Raw genomic sequence first — 19,331 nt, 5'->3', positions numbered from 1 at the left:
GAACATCTGAAAGTTATTTTGGGGTAAAATGGAGGAACACGTGTGTGCTGATTCCCAAATTTCCACCAATGCATTTTGTCCCTTACAGGTCGAGATTGCGTATGGACGCACTGGCTTGACCACCAGATGGACCAAAGCCTGTCACACTGTCGGGGGTCTTGGAAGAGGAACCCAGTAGTAAAAGCAAAGCACATGGAGTGGAGGCAAAACATCGTAGGCGGAGGTTGGTGACACATTTGTAACCCTGGCGTTCGGAACAACTCATTAAGCCGAGTGTTTTGTTCACTGATGCTTTGGGATTCCAAGTGTACCCTTATTCGAACCAGCCGGGACGGGGGAAAGTACGGACTACTGTTTTCCAGCCAGCAAAAGTGATTATGGATTAGAAAGAGTAAGGAACAACATTGCCACAGTTGCATATAAACAAGCTCAACATATTACAAGAAGTTTATTTACTCGCCTTGCCTGGAGGGAAATATTCTCATTAAAGTAAGTACAAGCAAACGTGTTTGTTTCACTTAGTCAAAATTCTCTCCGTCTAATTTAAGAGCTACGTGGGAAAAAGTGATCAAAACATTTGCCACGCGGAGCATTTCCGTAGATACTTGCGTAGATACGCCGGCGCGCTGTAGGCCAAACATAGCGAGTAATTTCCCCTCTCATGCTATTTACTCCGGAACCACTGCTTCTTCACCCCTGCAGATAAACATCACGGAGGAAATGGATAATCACAGCTGCAGGGCGGAGTCTGGTTCTCCACTGATGGTATTAATGTCAAGCACCCTGATGTGCACGACAGGAAGCCATTTTGTTTTGAAAGAGTTCAATCATATTTATTGGATGTCATTTCCAACCGTTTTTTTACACAATTTCAACAAAGTGTGAAAATAGTGCAAAAGCGGCAAGACGTTTGCGCTCACCCCGAACGCTGCAGCTCCACACGGCGTCTGATTGCGTTCATAATTCATGCATCTGCACCCCAACAATATTCCTTTCCAAGCATATAAGATTTATTAAGGGAGCGAACAAAACAGCTGTACAGATTAAAGAGGTCAAGGCCTCTTCCTACGACACTAGGGAGTCTGACGATGGTCTTTCCAGACCTGCGTGGCCATCCAGGTCTCGGCCTAAAACACCCCCAATAGGCCCAGCGACTGCCACGCTCCAGCATCAAGATGAAGAAAAAAAAATGACACAGCTCAATCAAACGGGACTTCATGGCGCTTTTTCCAGCTGTTTTCCAGCACGTGTTGCATGACTTGTGGAGCGAGGCTAATAGTCCAATCGATGACTGATGTATAAAAATAGAGCATCAGTCTTTCAGCGCCACAATGGCGTAACATCTTGGCGACAGAAGCGGGTCGAACAGTTGCACCAACGCAGAGAAAGATCCCTGGTTCTGCAAAAAAAATAATAATAATAATAAATGGAAAATTTGGGAATTAGGCGGTTTAGCCCAACCCTTCATCTATTAACTTGTGAAAAAGTCTGTCTGTCTGTCTGTCTGTCTGTCTGCCTGCCTGCCTGCCTGCCTGCCTGCCTGCCTGCCTGCCTGCCTGCCTGCCTGCCCGTCCGTCCGTCCGTCCGTCTGTCTGTCTGTCTGTCTGTCTAGCTAGCTAGCTAGCTTATCGATCTTGATTGGATATGCACCAAATGCATTTTAAATGTAAACATCGTCAACAATTAGGTTAATTTAAAAATTTAAATTACGATTAAAATTTGATTGAGCATCCCAATGGAAAGCCTTTTTCCCAGCAGGAAGTCTTAGTTGTTCGATGCTTTATTAAGGCCCAAGGAGTATCTCAGAATACCCGTTTATGTTCCCCTTCTCTGTAAACCCCTCAGTAGTGCCGGGTGGAAAGAGAACAAATTACTATGGGAGTCTAATTACCTGTTCTTTCAGGTAGCAGAGGCGGTCCAGGAGAATGAGACCTTCAATGCAAGGAGCCAGGGTCACCTTCAACTACACGTGCACAAGAACCAGAATCAGGTTTTTTACAGCTCACCATTTACACATCAAAACCAGCTGCCACTAGCTCCCCGAAAGTCATTTCGCAGTTCAGCGTAGCATCATCGCAACCCTCATGCCCCATCCGACCGGCCGTCATGAGCTCATTTAACGGCAGGCAATTTATTGGGTTTTACGAGAAGGCATGAAAAGGTTTTTTACCCGAAGTGGACTCGGGCGGCTGTGCAAATGGCTCACCAGATTAAAAGCGCGGATCTCAGGCCAGCGCGGCGCGTGCGCGTCGTGGTACTGCTGAATGTCTTCGTCGGAAAGCTGGAAGGGAAACTGTATCATCAAGGGCTGTGTCACCATTTGGCTTGTGGTTACCGTGGCAACCACAAGACAAATGAAGCCGAAATAGCCTTGCAATATCCTTTTACAGTGGTGGTGACATTTGACATGATATCAAAAATTGAATATAAATGAGAAATATTGCGATTTTGACCTTTGAATCATCCAGGTCCAGCTTGCGAAGAGCCCGTCGAACGTAATCTACAAAGGATTTCGCCTTGGCGTAGACGTTTCCCACTCGCTTTTCACTAAGGAGAAAAAGCTGTAATAATAGTCGCTCTTTGCAGATGATAAAAAATATACACACATGCAAGTCGTGTTAAATTGTCTACATGCTACATTTGTTTATATGTCCTTTCTAAATAAGGAAATTAATTAGAGAAGAATATACAAATTATTGTCAAATAATTCTAGGAAAAAAAAATAATAATAATATTGTGTTTTTTTGAGAACTAATAAAAAAATCATTACTGAACATTAGGAGTGCATAGAAATGTTTCCACAAGCACAAATCTTCACACTTCAACTCAGTGGTGCCGTAAATAACTCTACTTCCTGTTCCTGTTACCTTTTATAGGCGCCGTAGTGATCCCGAAGAATAACATGCAGGACCGCCCGGTAGAAAAGCGAATCCATCTGAATCTTGTGTGTAAGAACAACAAAAGCCAGCAGATGAGCCATGTGGGTTTCAATCAAGTCTGTTTTTGCATTCAGCTCCCCCCCCCTCCCCCATGGAGTCATTGCATTAATATTTATAAACATTCCATATTAATGGCAGCTGGCGTCAAGTACCGACTTTGGCCTGGAGCCGCCAGCGCCGCATCCCCCCAAACAAACGCTCTCGAAACAATGAAGTCGGTGACGAACAATGACTTGATGGATTTTTGTTTGACTTATTGACAGTCACACAAACAAACACTGGGTCACTTACCCCATGGCCCACTGCAACTCTTTCCAGCGCCTGTTGTTGCCAGCGAGGAAGGAAACGCAGCGTGAGAGACTCGTCACACTCTTACGTACATGACTCGCGCGACTCACCAAGCATGCTGACATCCTGGCGTTTCTGCCGCAGAACCACGAGAGGCGGCGGAGGTGCTGACTCAGAGGGAACCCGAACGCTCCACTTGAACGCTCTGTGGAGGGCCGCAGAAGTTTTTTGATGAGGTGATCGTAAAGCGCAATTATTCATTCTTGACTTATTCACTGCCAGGCCAGTTAAAACGACCTCTATTGCCGTCAATGGGAGTGAATGAGTTAATTTCGAATGCTAACTGATTGACAATATTAAAAGTCAAGAACAGAGAGTTATTCCCCGGCTAATTAGTGGAAATGGAAAACTCAAGGAAAACATATGCATGTGTGTGGTTTCGGTGGAGATTTAGCTAATTAATTACGTCTGCAGATGATGCAACTGATTCTGACCTAACTCGTTGCTCGGAAAACATAGTCATGCACTCAAATGATAGGTTAGGGTTAGCAAAGTTAGCTTGTCATTATTCCACACCCCCTTAAAAATTTACAACTAGATTGCATATTGACTCATTCACTGCCCGCCCAATTAAAATGGATGTTTTGACGTCTATAGCCGTCAATGGCAGTGAATGAATTAACTTGGACTCAAGTAGCAGTTTGGCTCCGAACCTCAGCTCCTGCAGCAGTAAAAACACACCGTTGAGTATTTTCTGCCAATAATATTCCTTCCCACCCTGTGTGTCTGCCTCGAACTCCTCCGAGAGCTTGTTGTAGCAACATCCCACGCTGCAGACCGCAAGCAGCTCTGCTTTAGCCACAAACATTCGGAGCATGCTGGGCGCCAGGTCACCGCACGTGTGCAGGCCCACCAGGACTGCATCCTGGCGTCGGGAGGAGAGATTTTAAACAAAAGTATAGCAGATGGAAAGTCCATATGTGGGACGAGCTCACCTCAAGCTCGCTGATGAGCTCCCTCAGCTCCGTTTCGGCGGTAACGTAGGAGGTGAGCGGCGAAAAGACGGCACCGGTCGCGCCGGTTCGACTCTGGGCTTTCTTTTCAAGGTTCTCCCTCTTCCTCCTCTGCCTCTCCTCATCAGTCAGTGAGCTGGGAGAAGTTCTGCCAGTCTGTAACACCTCCAATGTCATGGCGCTTAAGAACAGCTCCTCTGTGGGGTTCGGGTCTGACAACTGCATCTTATCCTCCTGCGACTCTTCTCTATCTTCTGCAGCTTTGATTTCTGTGACCAACTGGTGATCTGGTTCTCCTTTCGCAGCCTTCCTGTGTTTCTGGTACACCTTGGAGAACTTTTGCAATTTGCGGTTCCTCTCCTGGGCCCCGTGGGTGTTGGTGCTAGATGAGTCAATGCCGAAGACGCGAAGGCCGTGCTGCAGGGAAAGGAAGGAGCTCAGGTAGCCCTTCCCCGAGCCCACGTCTATCACCTGCACGATGCACACGATGCTTATCAGATGTAATACAAACCAACGGAGGGTTCAAAAATGACACTTTCCTGTTTGACTCCACAGCGCTTGGCCAAACAGTCCACTACCTCCGCCATGGACTGCACCTCATGTGACTTTTTCGTGTTCATGAACTCATCCGGCTCCAATTCAACACCTAAGAGAGAAAAAAAATTACGAGCCTTCAAACCGTTACATCCAAATGAACATCACCGTCATACCCGACTCAGCGCCTAACTCCGTTGGCTTTTGTCTGAGGGCCTCCAAAAGCTCATCCCGGCTCATGCAGACCCCTAGGCCAGGTAGTGAGTGGGCCTTGGCTGAACGCAACATGTTATGTGCGTCAACTAGCCTGTTGGTGTCTTGGCAAAACCCAAATGAAGTCTTCAATTGCTCTGTTTTGGGGGGAAAAAAGTTTTAATTTCATAATATGGACATATGCATAAGCACAGAATATTGTAGATCAATTTATTTAGTGTAAATATTATTATAGTCATATTAAATCATAAAATGTCAACATAAATGTGTTCAGAAGCAATACAGTATCAACGCAATACCGTTGTATCCAATTTGGTTTTGGATCTCTGGCTCCCCCTTTTGGCCATTTATGCCAAGTGCATTCAGCACTTCCTCAGGCGACACGGCCACGAAACGACTCCACACGTCGTGCGTGTAAAACTCCACCGTGTGCGCGTTTGCGATGCTCAGAGTAACCTCGAGAAAACGCACGACTTCATCTATGCGTTGCCGCAACTCTGCAAGGCTGATGGACAAGGGAATCATAGTGAAAACCAGCTCCTAGTGGTAGAGTGTCCGCCCTGAGACTGGAAGGTTGTGGGTTCAAACCCCGGCCGGGTCATACCAAAGACTATAAAAATGGGACCCATTACCTCCCTGCTTGGCACTCAGCATTAAGGGTTGGAATTGGGGGGTTAGATCACCAACTGATTCCCGAGCGCGGCACCGCTGCTGCTCACTGCTCCCCTCTCCCCCAGGGGATGGATTAAAATCACACGGGGATGGGTTAAATGCAGAGGACAAATTTCACCACACCCAGGTGTGTGTGTGACGATCATTGGGACTTTAATCTTAATCTTTAAAAAAAACGAGAAAAATGAGGCGAATAGTAGCAATTCATGTCAGTCATCTACTTCCGATATGATCCAGGCATAAGTAGTTGATAAAGAAATCATCGATGTCCCACTCGTGTACAAACATGATGTTTTGAGTGTTTATGTTTTAGATATTAATACATGATAATTTAATTTCATATTATCAGTGTAATTATAATTGTTTTGTGCTAGTGTTTATTTCGAATTCTGGAGTTGATAATCCCTGAAGATCTGAGTTTGTTTAGTCATGTCTACGGTTTTACGTCACAGTCCCGCGTCTGAAGCTAAAGCGTACTCTTAGCACTCGTGTCACATGTAAACATTTCACATTTCTCGGGTCCAAATGGCACCGACAAATACGAAAATGAAGACAGGTTACGTTCCACGGAAAGAAGGAAACTGGAGGAAGCCACAAAATGCCGGCGTCAGAAAGAAGAAATGGATTCCGGAAGACAAAGTTTTTCAAGGAAGCATTCAAGAAGGTGAGCTTCGGCTTCAAGTTTTGCTCGTAAAATGTTGTTTAAATTTTGTGTTGCTTTGTCTTGATGTTGACCCTTTGCTACATTCCAAATCCTATGCATGATAATTTCGTCCATAATTTTATAAGAATATCATACCCCTCTTAAACCCCTGCAAAAGATATAAAGCTAACAAATTACAGACAAATGCTCACAAAAATATCTACAATTTTAATAACCGCAACCACTATCTGACATGATTTTATCTCCATATCCCAGGTCAAGGTTTTGCTTTTGATCGGAAAGAGAAAGTTAAGCATAACTACAACAAGATTTTGCGAAAGGAGAGAAAGAAACCAAACACGCAGACATCCTCGTCAGCCATGTACTACGATCAGTACCCGGAGCACCTCAAGCATTTGTACATGGCCGAAGCGGAAAAGCTGAAAAACGAGATGAGGACAAACAGAATGAACCGGGTCAAAATGAGAAACGCAAAGAGCCAGGAGAAACCAAACGAGGAAAGTATGGAGGAGAAGGCTGGTTCTGACCCAGAAGGTACAGATGCACCCAAGGGAGAAAGTACGGAGAAGTCAGCATCGGTAGCAGAAAGTACGGAGAAGTCAACATCGGTAGCAGAAAGTACGGATAAGTCAGCATCGGTAGCAGAAAGTACGGAGAAGTCAGAATCGGTAGCAGAAAGTACGGAGAAGTCGGCATCGGTAGCAGAAAGTACGAAGAAGTCGGCATCGGTAGCAGAAAGTACGGAGAAGTCGGCATCGGTAGCAGAAAGTACGGAGAAGTCAACATCGGTAGCAGAAAGTACGGAGAAGTCAGCATCGGTAGCAGAAAGGTAAAAGTTGAATTGTTCATATAATTTTTCACCTGCCTATGTGACCGGGTTTCAATTTTCTCTTCAAGGCTGCCACTAAGCAACCGTATGAAGAAAAAGCTGGGGAAGAAGACTTCCTATCAAAGATCTCTGGAGGTGTGCCAGAGCATCAGAGATGAGCAGAGGAAAAAGAAAGAGGTCCTCATCTTAGTCAGCACTGTTTGACTTTCTATTTTTATGCTTCAATTTTGAAGAATCCATCTTTCTGCTTTGCAGGACTTCCTGAAGCGCAAGCAGCAGCGCGAGGACGCCATTCAAAAGTACAAAGAAAAAAAGATGGAGACCTATCAGATGCTTTGCAAAAAGACCAAGAAGGGTCAGCCCAACCTCAATATTCAAATGGACTACTTGCTTCAGAAGATCCAGAAAATCGCAGAAACGACTCCCAAAACATGAACGTTTTGCTCTAGAAAGTGATTGTTGTGGTACATTGTTACCACTAGGTGGCAGTGTGAGATAAAGTGACAACGTTCATGTATTATTTTATGCCATCTGTAATAAACGTGAAAATACTCCCTTTATAGCCCTTAAATGAAAACCAGTTCGATTTGAGGTTGTCGTCATGGCAACAAGAGATTACGCACCCTCAGGGCTGCTCCCTCATGACATCACATGGTCGCGGAATGACTGAGTAACTTTCAGCAGCAAGACTTCTTACTGCGCTTCTGCTGCCTTATTCACGGTAAGAAAGTTATTTATATGGTTCATCCGGATTTGGGAGCGATAGTTTTGTTATCTTCTGTCATGACAAAGGAGGTTGGTGAGTGTAAGATTTAAATGTGTGCTGCGAAAGCAGATGATTAAAAGTTTTTCTGGCATTATGGGTCTTAAGATAAGCCTCTACACTGCGTGTGATAACACCGCTCTGGGTTTATGAAAAAAAAGAGGTTTTTGATAGCCTGTACTCAAAACTTAGTTTTGAAAAGTGTTGTTTTGACCTTTAAAATCTACAGCATGGGCTAAAGTATTGGGACAGAGCTGGGACAGCACACATGCGAAGTAAACTTTTTCTTCGTCGTCAAGACAACCTAAAGTGGCCCAGCGAACTTAACGCCACCCCCGATGTCTTGATCCCACCGTGACCTACATGCCCGCTCCAAGCTTTTTGGTGCAGAAGAGTGAAGATGGAGCACGAGGAGGAGACCAGGAGACCTGGCGCTCGCAAATCAGGCTGGGGTCGCATTGCCATGCTGGATAAGACCAAGGAGTTCTTCCAGACATGCGACGTGGAGGGCCGGGGCTTCATCACACGCACCGACATGAGGGTGAGAGTCGGCCTGGTGGGTAGGGGGGAGTCGGATGTGTTCGAAAGCATCTGAGGTTGTGATGTCAGAGGCTCCACAGGGAGCTGCCGCTGTCGGCCGAGGAGTTGGAGGACGTCTTTGACTCTCTGGATACGAAGCACACTGGTTATCTCACGCTTGAGGCCTTTTCTTCGGGATTCAGTACGTTCTGCTATGTTCATTCAATAAATTAATTTATTTTTATTATTTTAAATTTGTTTTTATTATTTATTTTAATTGTAATATAATTTATCTTTTTGTGGATGAAAATGTAAAAAAAATAATAATCTTTTATATGTCCTCAAACTAAAGCAAACTATAATATTTGAACTCCATTTAGCTCCAAAAACTATGTACATAAAAAGACCACGTATTCTAATTTCAAACATAAAAATAATAAGAAACACTCGTTCAAATCCTGCTGTGATCCAGATTCTAAACATTCCATTTAACAAGTTCAGACACTTTCCAGTTTAGATGACATAATTTGTGCTAATCTGTTTTTTCTTTTTACATTTTAAACTTCTGCTTTCTTAGTAATTCTCAAATTGCGATACACGGGCTCTCTCTAGTGGTTTGCAGAAGAATCCTTGCCTAAATAACATTTGGATTTGTTTAACTATTTTGGTGCAGTACAGTTTCATTGAGTTGATAAAAAACAGTTTAAAAATAGGTCTATCGGTGGGTTTAACATTTATGAGCAATACATTAAAAAAAAAAAACATTTAGTATGGAGTTGTTTATTTTCTCCAGTTTAACAGTTGTGAAACACTTTCTCATGCTCTTTTTTTATTTTCATTTGGAATAAACTCCCACTGGGTTTACTACAGGTCAGTTCCTCCACGGTCGGAGAATCTCGGTGACCGACGAGCCGGCCCAGACTCAGGTTCCAGGCTCCCGTACCAAAGAGGCCTTCTTCCAGAGCCAATGGGAAGCCAAGCTGTCCGGAGGCGAGGACGAGGAAGAGGGTCACTTCTGTATGTTGCTGGACAGCCTTGGAGCCAGTAATGTTTTTGAGGAGTGCGTGGAAACCCCGATGAGCTTATTCTCCGATCAAAAATATCTCGACTTACTTTTTATTTCCCTCCTCCAGCCCGGACGAGGTGCGCAGTTTGTGGGCGCAGCTCAGGCGGGACGAACCTCACCTCCTGTCCAACTTTGAGGAGTTCCTGGCTAGGGTCACCCATCAAATCAAAGAGGCCCACCAGGACAAGAAGGACATGGAGAGCGCCCTCCAGAGGTCAAAGAAATATGTATATAATAAGGAAGAATGTTGTTATCATACAAACTGTACTTGGAACAATCTCTTAATCAGACTTTATCCGTGTCAAATGACCGCTAATCTCGGTTTTTTAGCCCGCGAGAAAACACACCGCACCCCGAGAGACGATTTAGTCCATGTATGAAACACAAACGTATGCTTGTCGTGAACCAACATAATTAGGCTCATGTTCTCGTGACGCCTCATGGTACGGCTAATTAGCTTTTAGCTTGTAATTGCCGGAGGGGCGCTTGAGGCTGTTCTGGAATGTTCAGGAGGGCGGCGACGCACGACAACGAGATCCGCCACCTGTACGAGGAGATGGAAGCCCAGATCAAGACGGAGAAGGACAGGCTGCTGCTGAAGGTACATTTGGGTTTATAAACAAACATGCACATACGCGCTCAACTTTGACCCCCGCAGGACTCGGAGCGCCTCCAGTCGAGAAGCCAGGACCTGGAAGATCAGCTGTCCTCCAAGGAGAGGGAGCTGGAACTCCTTTTCCAAAAGCAGAAGAGAGTAATGAGCTCAATATCTTTCACGTGCTTTTTTTTAAATTCATTTATTTATTTTTGTGAAATGTTCTTCTCCTTTAGTTGGAGTTGGAGTGCCATGAGCTGAGCAGTGAGAAGCAGGAGAGCCACGTGGAGAACGTCAAGCTGAAGATGACCAATGATGAGCTGGCGCGGGCGCTGGAGAGCACCAGCCAGGAGCTGCTGGTGGCCCAAGACCAGCTGGCCATGCTGCAGGAGCAGGCCGCACGCCTGCACCAGGAGAAGGAGATGTGGGTCCTCACACTGCATGCGCCATTTTCCACACAAAAAATCTAAATTAAAAAAATAAAATATAATTGGTTATTATAATGGCAATCTGGATAAAATAAAAAATAAAATAAAAATATTTTTAAATATAATTGGTTATTATAATGGAAATCTGGATTTTATTTTGTGGATCAGCATAAATTAAGAGGCTTGTGAATTACCAAAATAAATTCTTTGACTTGTGTACTTTATGCGTACTTTTATTCTAACTCATAACACCATTTTAATTTGAAATATTTTTCTTTCCCTCCAGGGAAATGTACAGAGTGACGGAAGGACTGCAAAGAGAGAAGCAAAGCCTCATGAAGCAGCTTGACCTCCTCAGGTCCACCAAAACAACACTTGGAATCATTTTTATCAGAATAAATTTTTACCTTAATCTCTCAGAATTCATTTTTTCCTTAATCCCTTTTTTTTTGCTTCTTCCCAGGGAGATGAACAAACATCTCAAGGACGAGCGGGACATCTGCTCTGGTGTGGTGTGTATTTTATTATTATTATCATTATTATAATCAAAGGAATACAAATGTTTTGAACTCTACGTTTTCTTTCAAACAGCCAAGAACATCTCTGAGGAAAAAGCAGAAGGAGCGAGCCGGCCTGGCCGACATGTTTGACGACAGCAGCCAGCCTGCCAAAAGGTGACCCGTCCATCTTTACAGTGTCATAAAAGGAAAAACAGAGGATATCTGCCTTCTTTGCATTTTTGGAACATAATTAACATTTGAGGACATCCTCTGTTTCTCCTGTTTTCAAAGATCTCCTCTGGTGCCGGATGGCTCCTACCAGTCTCTGGAGGCCTTGCCTATAGAGCACCTTCAAATCGTGTTTGTCGCTTCCTCCTCCTGCAGTGAGGACGACGCCGCCGTCGTGAAGAAGAGCGCCGGATTGGCTAACGGCTACGGCGGCCCCGCCCTTCCCAAATCTCACAACGTGAGAGCCAAGGGCAAGAAAGCCATCGCCAGGTCCTCGAGTTTTAGGAGGACCTCCAGAGAGAGGAGCAAGAGGCTGGAAGCCAAAGCCGATGATGAGGTGCTGGACTCCCCCCCGGGCGGGTGGCCCCTCCGCCGGGTCATCTCCATCGAGGAGGACCACCTGCCTCACCTCCTCCAGGGGGAGCCGCAGCTCCTACTGCACCAGCTCAGCGAGGAGGAAGACAGCGAGGAGGCGCGCAGCGATTTGGAATGCAGCTTGGTCAAAGCGGGACGGTTTTTCCAGGCCAAGAAGAAGACCCCCATGTCGCCACGGGGGCAGCCGGTCGGGAAGGAGACCCAGCATGTAGGTGACATCACGACATTTTAACCCACCCGCCACATTTCTACATAGATTTCTTTTCTTTCTTTCATTGGAGGTGGCGGAAGTGCCCGTGTTAGGCCCCAGTCGACTTTTCAAGGTGGTCCTGGTGGGCAACTCCAGCGTAGGCAAGACGTCGCTTCTTCGCTCCTTTTGTGAGGGACATTTCCATCCATCCACAACGGCGACTGTGGGTCAGTGTCTTTTTTTTTTCTTTTTAAGATGCTAAGGCAATTTGCAAGTCACATGAAATAACTTGTAGATTATGTCAGGCAGGATTAGTTTCTCACTTTCATCTGTCCTAGTCCTCTTTTTTTTTCTTCACCAAACCGTGGTGTGTGCGCACCACTTGGCGTTTAAATAAAAAAGTGAAATAGGAGAAAGTTCTGTTTTTAACTTGAAAGTGTAAAATTAGAATGGAATAAAAGTTACATTGTCTCTCAATGAATAATGAAAAAAATAGATTTTTTTTATTTATTTTTGCCCTCAATTTCTCAATAAGTAATGATTAAATAAAATAACAATATTAATGTTATTTCATTTTCTTATTGACTAATGCATCACTCTTGACTTGTCATTAGGGATCGACTTCAGCGTGAAGACGCTCACCTTGAACAATATGCAGATAGCGATGCAGCTTTGGGACACGGCAGGTCAAGAGAGGTGAGCGGCCATAATTCATTTCCCGCCGCATCCTCTTTGAATCTGCCGGCTCAGCGCAAACCGCGGATAAATCAACTGCGATGGGCTTTAGAAATTGACGGCGCTCTTGGCAGCGGCCCCGCGTCCTATTAGCGGAGGGTTACGGAGGTTGACGGCGTTGTTGGCGCAGGTACCGCAGCATCACCAAGCAGTTCTTTCGCAAGGCCGACGGCGTGGTGGTGATGTACGACGTCACGCTGGAGGAGAGCTTCAAGGCCGTGCGACCCTGGCTCGCCAACGTCAAGGTCTGGCATCGGGAACTCCCCTCCCCTTTCCTTCACTTTTAATTTTACGCCATGTCAGCACTTTATTTTTTTCAGGATGCTGCGGGAGAAGGTGTTCAAATCCTTGTTCTGGGCAACAAAATGGACATGGACGGACACAGAGAGGTGTCGTTTAAGGAAGCAGAACACCTGGCACGGGTATGAAGAACCCGAAAATAGCGTCAAACAAACTCAGTGACTACAATGAATCGGAAAAACAAAACATTCATGGCTTGCGGTTTCCGAGCAGGAAAGCAAGGTGATGTTCTACGAGGTCAGCGCCTACACCGGCAAGAACGTGACTGAATCTTTAACCCACCTGGCCAGGTATGATCACATCACAAATGTTAGCGTAGCATGTAGTATAGCCCTCAATACAGTTGATGTAAAATTCTACATGCTGTCTTCAAATGCCGGGTATTTAAAAAAACGTGTTCCATTCTTAATGAGACCCATTATCGGTACAACTCCATATCTTTTCAAGAGGAGGAGCAAGAATAAACATGCTGAAATGTGTTTGCATAAGTGTACACACCTCTCTTAGAATTGGTGAAACTGTGTTCCAATTGAAACAAGTGCCTCTGATTAACACCAAATATATTCCATTGGCCCACTTAACATGAGTGAATGTAATTGGTTAATTCTAAACACAGCCAAATCCTAGTTATAGAAGGGTGTGCACACATATGCAACTGTAGTACTTCAGGTGTGGATTTTTATTGTTTCCCCTTTTTTTTCCATCGAGGTCTTATTAATTATTTGAATTGATTAATCTTGGTCCCACAACAGTAGACTTTTAATATTCACAGTTTCTTGTTTGAATATGCCCTCAGGGTGTTGATGGAGCAGGAGGACCGGGTGAGAGACACCACCGTCATCCTCAGCACTCATCCTTTGAAGAAGAAGGCCTGCTGCAAATGAACATGCCTTGGTGGAGGTCTCCTTTTATATTTAACATTCGGCAAGGGTGCTCACAATATGATCCGTGTTGTCACTGTTACACAATACTACTATAAATTAGTTTGGGGAAATCATGCTTGTAGCATTAGCTTTAGATGCACTATTGGTAATGTGATTACATTTCAGAATAAATAAAATATTTGCAATTACGTTTAAAATGACAACTGGAAAATTTGACTTCCTCTCAGCTTTTAATTCATAAGCTTTCGTCTACATTACATTATCAGCGGTGCATTTCAGGGCGTTCTCAACTAAGCAAAAGCCTTCACATGCTAAACAATACAGTTAAAACGGGTCAATCTGACCCGTAACGGATCAGGCGGTCCATTGAGGTCGTTCCATTTTTCAGTGTGTCTGTCATTTTTGGTGTTATTGCTGTTACAGATGACATCACTGAGGTCGGCCAGGATGGCGTCCTGTGAGGTGCGCTCGCTCGTACGGACGAGGGAGGGCGCTCAGGGCAGGGATGGTTGTTTTTGAGCGCTTAACGCATCTTGTAGTCGTGGGAGATGGCAGCGTCACACAGCTGGCCTTTAAAGTCCAGCTCCAGGGTGAACTCTAGGTCCCGCTGCAGTCAAAGAACAGGGAAGCAATCAGGAGATGGCTTTTTTCCCCCCAAAAACCCTCTTGTTGCAGTTGTGTCTTAAAAAATTTCATTTTGGGCCCTTGAGTCATTTTAGGGGTCAAAATGACCCATTTGAAGTTTTACAAAAAAGTGTAGAGTGACTTAAGTGTAATCAACTATACATGTACTGTTTTGATTAAAATGGTAGTTTTTGTTCCTGCCACTTTTAGATTACGGGTCAAATTGACCCAGGGACGTAATACATGTGCCTGAGAAATTTATGTTACCATACCATGGAAATTTAAATATATATATAAATGTAATAAAAAGAAAGAACACAACTGTTTTTTTTCCTGGAGCTTTCAATGAGTCAGTCTGACCCGGTGCGTGATTAGTCACCTTTGCTGCCTGTTTCAGCCGCCCCCTGTCTCACTTCTGCATCAACATATTTGCTGCTGTTACGGGTCAAATTGACCCATTCAACAATTTTTAAAATTAAGATTAAATTAAAAAATAAGTAGTATTAATATGTAAATAAAAAAATTGACAAAAGAACGTTAAGTACGGTTTGAATAGGAGGCTTGTAGGATTTGTCTTCCTTACCACGTTCTTCTCGTTGGGCCTGACGGCGATGCTGCCGAATATCTCCTCGCCTTTCTTTACCGTCAGGTAGTCCTCCAAGTAGAAGACGGTCTGCTTCCAGTGCGTGCTCGCCGCGTCCGGCGCTGCAGAAGAGAGAAACGAGAAATTGACAGAGGTGAAGGGAATAGCTCCCGACAGGCAGTCAAAATGGCACCGCTCCAGATGCCGTGATAATTCTCAGCCTTGGGGCCCACCGGCGGCACAAACCAAACATAGAACCTCTTCTACTCAGCATTATGCAAGCGAACATTACATAACACCGTGAGCTTCCCGCACGCAATGTTGCCCAAAAAAAAAAAAAACGATGTGGCGAGTCCACAATATTAGCTATGTAAATATATACAGAATGGAACATTAGGTACACCTGCAAATGAGATGGGCTGGTTTGTGGTGAAACATTTTGCCAAGCTGGTGTTATCTTAGATTTTCTTTTCTGCTGCACTGGCCGGAATATGTTTATTAATTACAATTATGAGCACAGAGCATGTCATGTTTGGAAAAAACACATTCCACAAACAAGACTGATCATGCTATGCTAAAACAATAGATATGTAATTGAATAAATAGACATCGTAGATATATAGATTAAGGCTGCGATTAACGATTATTTTAATCGATTAGTCTGTCGATTATTTTTAATTCGGATGCAAATAAAAAAAATGTGAATTTCCATCCCGTGAGCCAAAATTCGGACATAATTCCAAATTGACTCTGTCGAAAATGCGCAAACAAACATCTCCCAGTTCCTCGTTTACACTGTAACATGTCTAAAAATAAGTTAAAATGTACATCTGACCATTAATTTATCTTCCAGCATTTTGGCATGACTGGATGGTGCAGGTGTACCTAATAAAGTGTCCGGCGGGCCTCACCGGTGGAGAATCCCGTCTTCTTGTGACACTTGCTAAACTCGATGCTGAAGTAGGTGACCAGTGCATGCACGTAGTCATTCCGCTGCACCTGGAGGCAGAACGCCGACGTGAAGGTCAGGTCGTCCGGCTTCACCGTGTAGAGGTCCACTTCCTGTAAGCGTGTGTGTCATTGTATGTGTGTGTAGGTGGCACAAAAAAAGAGCAACAAAAATAAGCTTTTCTCTCATTTCTTTGCAGCATGTGAAGTTCACACTCCCACACACACGCTCTCTCACACACGTATATGTTTATCTTACATGATTATTATTCACTGTGTGTCTGTGTGTGAGCCAACAGGTTGAATCACCGCTAACGAGCGACCGCTCACACCACACATGCTGTGCGTGTAGGCGTGTTGCCGTGCGGTAGCTAACGCTGATGTGCCGCGCGAATCACGTCATGCGGAGACTACTCGGCCCATCCCTACAAGTATGTCCTCTCGCGGGGCACTTTATTAGTTACACCTACACGTAACTCTCGCTGTTTGTTGCCGTGGACTAGGCTAATTGTCTTGCTGACCTTTAGTAGACAGGGGCTGGTGACCACCTGCTTGGGGTCCACCACATCCACCAGAGGCTCCTTGATGGCCACGTTGCGAATGCAGCTCATGTCGAAGCCGTATACGTTTTCCCACCCTACACACATGCATAATAGTAAGTTACTATTGTGTGTTAAAAAGTGACACAAAAGGACTCACAATGGATCTTGAAGTCCTTGTACTGCCTGTCTTCGATGGCCACCACGTAGAGGGATGCCCGGTCCGGGAACATCAGGCCTCGTGGTTTCTACGAGCAGGAAAAGACTTCAGCGCACTCCAAAGTTCAGAGGTCACCGCCAAGCCCTCAGCGTACCGTACCAGCCATTTGTCCCTGGCGAAGATGACGGTATTGAGCATGGACTCGTAGAAGAGGCAGTAGCCCATCCACTCGGAGATGATGATGTCCACTTTGTCCACCGGAAGCTCCACCTCCTCTACCTTGCCCTGGAAGATGGTGATGACTGCAAGCGGAAACACACACGTGACAAAACAAATTGATGAATAACTAGTTTTGAAAGTAGAGGCTGGTAAAAACTATAAATAGTTTAAAAAGATGAATAGTAAAAAAAAAGTGACCAGCATTGCTTTAAAGTAAAGACAATTTGAAATTTTAGTATTGTAAAGACATGAAGTTGATAAAAAAAATTGCTTTCACAGGCCACAAAAAATATGTGGCGGGCCGTAACTAGCCCCCAGGCCTTGAGTTTAACTAGAGCGTACAAGAGCAATTTTATGGAAAAAAAAAATCAAATTTCAAGTGTTTATTTATTATATTTATTTGCATTTTAAATTATTTTTAATTAGAATTTTCAACTTTATTTTTATTACATTTATTTATTACATTTAAATGTATTTAATTTGTACGTAGCTTATTTCCTTAAACTAAAGTAACTTAATTTTGTATAATTGAATCCAATTTCTTTTTTTAAGAACGGAAATTGGTCAGGCGTGTTCTTGTATTTAAATTGAATTCATGGAACCTATTTTTTTAAGGTTAACTTAATTTTGTCATCTTAGTGTGAATTCATCCCAGATGTGAACAGACGATGTAACTGCTTTCAGTGCTTACCATTGTGCAGGTGATTGGACTTGATGATCTTCTCCGAATATTCCGATATCCCGGAACATTCGATCTGCGGGCGATAAAAACACAATTCTTACATGGTGCCAAGTAAGTGTGCTTTACTCAACATCTTTGCCACCTCACCCCGTAGACGTGTTTGGCGCCAGCGTTGGCGGCAAACATGGACAGGATTCCTGTGCCGCTCCCGACGTCCAGCACCACCTTGTCCTTGAACACATGCTTGTTGTGATACATGGCGTTGCGGTAGGTGAGCGTGCGCACTTCGTCCTTCAGCATCTCCTGACAGGAAGCGAAAACGTCTTAAGGAACACGAGCGGGGCCAAGTCTCAGTGACGGCGTCTCGAAATAGTATCACCCCACGGGAGCCACTTGATATCTGACTTCCCATTTTCTCCTGCACTCCTTTGTATGAGAGCAAAGGCCCACTTATCTACTAAATTTGGAATCTCCCGTGTGTAAGGTGTCCTCGAATCTCTCGACTCTCGACATGCAAAGTCATCCCTTGAATAGCTTCTTAAGAGGTTCAAAAGAGCTTCTTGCTGATGGAAGCGATGCCTCTTTTGCCAAAATTATTTTAGCATCTTCATTGACAGAGAGCCTTGGCTGGTATATCACCAAGAGTTATTTTTAACTACTCCTAACCGTCTCTTTAATCGCAATACCATTTCTTTACCTCATGGATGCCAAAGTGGGCGTAGGAGTCAAAGTAGTAATCTCGTGACGTCATCTCCTCAGGGCTGATGAATTTGGCCCCCCTGCCTCGAGTGGGACAGCCGGCCTGTTGGGAGGCCACGCGGGGCACGTGTTGGTGGTGGGCGGCAGGCACTGGTTTGGCTGTGCAGGGCGGCTGGGCCGACTGGGAGAAGTGGGAGGTGACGGCCTGGTGCCGCTGGAGATAATTATCAAATTATTGAATGCAAATTTGTCTACATATTTAAAAAATAATAAAAAAATATATATAACTATACAGAAATAAAAAAATACTGTGCATATCAATAATATAAATATAATAAAGTTTGTAGGCACTTTTGCTTGGAGGTGTTCCTAATATCTAATCCACTCCCACTCAAATACATGGGAGGAGCAATATATTAGGAACCCCTCTTCTCTCGTACTGACTTGCCCAACATCCCCAATAGTAAGTGAGTAGAGAGAGTTTAAATGTTCCAATCACCATCGCATTAATTTGTTGCCTATTAAAACGAACGGTGTGTTTTCAGCACCAAGGACAGCGAAGTCGCGGCTTTCTCCCACGAGGACGCGACGTTTTCAAGTCTTTTATTAACATTGAAAGCGTTGCAGTGACTCTCATTCATACACAAGTGACTACTACAGCATTATGATATCGTGGACGCGCGTGGATCTCGTGCAGGACCCTCCAACCACCACTTCAACCATCTGCTTACCTCGCAGCCGTCCGCCTCCGCCATCTTCCGCCTTAACAGCAAACAACGCGACGAGTGACCGAGTCCCATGAGAGCCGGCGAGACTTGCGCACGAGATTTGATTATTCCGAGCGGTCACTCGGTTGGGTTGGCGTGGAAATGTCACGCACTTCCCAATAATAAGACTCTACAAAATTTAAAAAAATAAAATAAAGTTGCTCGAAATGTGCATTTTAATCCATGTTGTCACTCAGTGCACGTGCACGCCTGCAGGACGTGGCGAGGTTGAGCTCGTTTGCACGCGTGTATTTTGAAGTACACGCGTGCAATCGCGTGCGTGACGGTGGAGTGGAGGCTCCCACGAAGTTTGCAGATGCATCGACTCACTTTCTCACTCTCTCTACCGCTCGCTCTGTAACTGAGGGGCGTTCA

At 44.6% G+C, this 19,331-nt stretch overlaps 4 protein-coding genes across 7 annotated transcripts; 2 read left to right on the top strand and 2 right to left on the bottom strand.

Annotated features, from left to right (window-relative positions):
- Nucleotides 1–874: 874 nt before the first annotated feature.
- Nucleotides 875–5,903, bottom strand: mettl25 (methyltransferase like 25). The gene is made up of 13 exons (XM_037242619.1): nt 5,835–5,903; nt 5,287–5,520; nt 4,951–5,124; nt 4,780–4,886; nt 4,223–4,711; nt 4,005–4,152; nt 3,338–3,432; nt 3,231–3,260; nt 2,868–2,941; nt 2,454–2,547; nt 2,207–2,281; nt 1,892–1,963; nt 875–1,399 (listed from the first exon to the last, which is right to left on the bottom strand). Exons 2-13 carry the CDS (start codon nt 5,510–5,512, stop codon nt 1,313–1,315), a joined length of 1,671 nt encoding a protein of 556 aa, XP_037098514.1. The 5' UTR covers nt 5,513–5,520; nt 5,835–5,903; the 3' UTR covers nt 875–1,312.
- A 184-nt stretch (nt 5,904–6,087) lies between these two features.
- Nucleotides 6,088–7,708, top strand: ccdc59 (coiled-coil domain containing 59). 2 transcript variants are annotated; one of them, XM_037242623.1, is made up of 4 exons: nt 6,088–6,323; nt 6,579–7,121; nt 7,220–7,329; nt 7,408–7,708. In XM_037242623.1, exons 1-4 carry the CDS (start codon nt 6,185–6,187, stop codon nt 7,585–7,587), a joined length of 972 nt encoding a protein of 323 aa, XP_037098518.1. In that variant the 5' UTR covers nt 6,088–6,184; the 3' UTR covers nt 7,588–7,708. The 2 variants fall into 2 exon arrangements, with proteins under 2 accessions (XP_037098518.1, XP_037098517.1); XM_037242622.1 differs by having other exon boundaries at nt 6,089–6,323; nt 6,579–7,152; nt 7,221–7,329.
- A 477-nt stretch (nt 7,709–8,185) lies between these two features.
- cracr2ab (calcium release activated channel regulator 2Ab) lies at nt 8,186–14,232 on the top strand. 2 transcript variants are annotated; one of them, XM_037242612.1, is made up of 17 exons: nt 8,186–8,456; nt 8,525–8,636; nt 9,305–9,494; nt 9,568–9,714; nt 10,011–10,101; nt 10,159–10,254; nt 10,332–10,519; nt 10,810–10,881; nt 10,987–11,035; nt 11,115–11,197; nt 11,315–11,834; nt 11,908–12,043; nt 12,431–12,512; nt 12,682–12,796; nt 12,872–12,973; nt 13,065–13,141; nt 13,648–14,232. In XM_037242612.1, the coding sequence occupies exons 1-17, from the start codon at nt 8,316–8,318 to the stop codon at nt 13,733–13,735; spliced, it is 2,289 nt and encodes a 762-aa protein (XP_037098507.1). In that variant the 5' UTR covers nt 8,186–8,315; the 3' UTR covers nt 13,736–14,232. The 2 variants fall into 2 exon arrangements, with proteins under 2 accessions (XP_037098507.1, XP_037098508.1); XM_037242613.1 differs by having other exon boundaries at nt 8,188–8,456; nt 11,408–11,834.
- Nucleotides 13,516–19,280, bottom strand: LOC119116897 (protein arginine N-methyltransferase 8-B-like). Of its 2 annotated transcripts, none has more exons than XM_037242620.1 (10): nt 18,921–19,280; nt 18,188–18,403; nt 17,638–17,793; nt 17,500–17,563; nt 16,749–16,891; nt 16,590–16,677; nt 16,412–16,527; nt 15,854–16,004; nt 14,943–15,064; nt 13,516–14,342 (listed from the first exon to the last, which is right to left on the bottom strand). In XM_037242620.1, exons 1-10 carry the CDS (start codon nt 18,987–18,989, stop codon nt 14,259–14,261), a joined length of 1,209 nt encoding a protein of 402 aa, XP_037098515.1. In that variant the 5' UTR covers nt 18,990–19,280; the 3' UTR covers nt 13,516–14,258. The 2 variants fall into 2 exon arrangements, with proteins under 2 accessions (XP_037098515.1, XP_037098516.1); XM_037242621.1 differs by having other exon boundaries at nt 15,854–15,941.
- Between the last annotated feature and the right edge of the window lie 51 nt (nt 19,281–19,331).

The sequence above is a fragment of the Syngnathus acus genome, chromosome 23 (genome assembly GCF_901709675.1).
Source record: "Syngnathus acus chromosome 23, fSynAcu1.2, whole genome shotgun sequence".
Classification (NCBI taxonomy): Eukaryota; Metazoa; Chordata; class Actinopteri; order Syngnathiformes; family Syngnathidae; genus Syngnathus; species Syngnathus acus.
The sequence above is the reverse complement of the archived record's forward strand: the minus strand, read 5'-3'. Positions and strand labels throughout refer to the sequence as shown.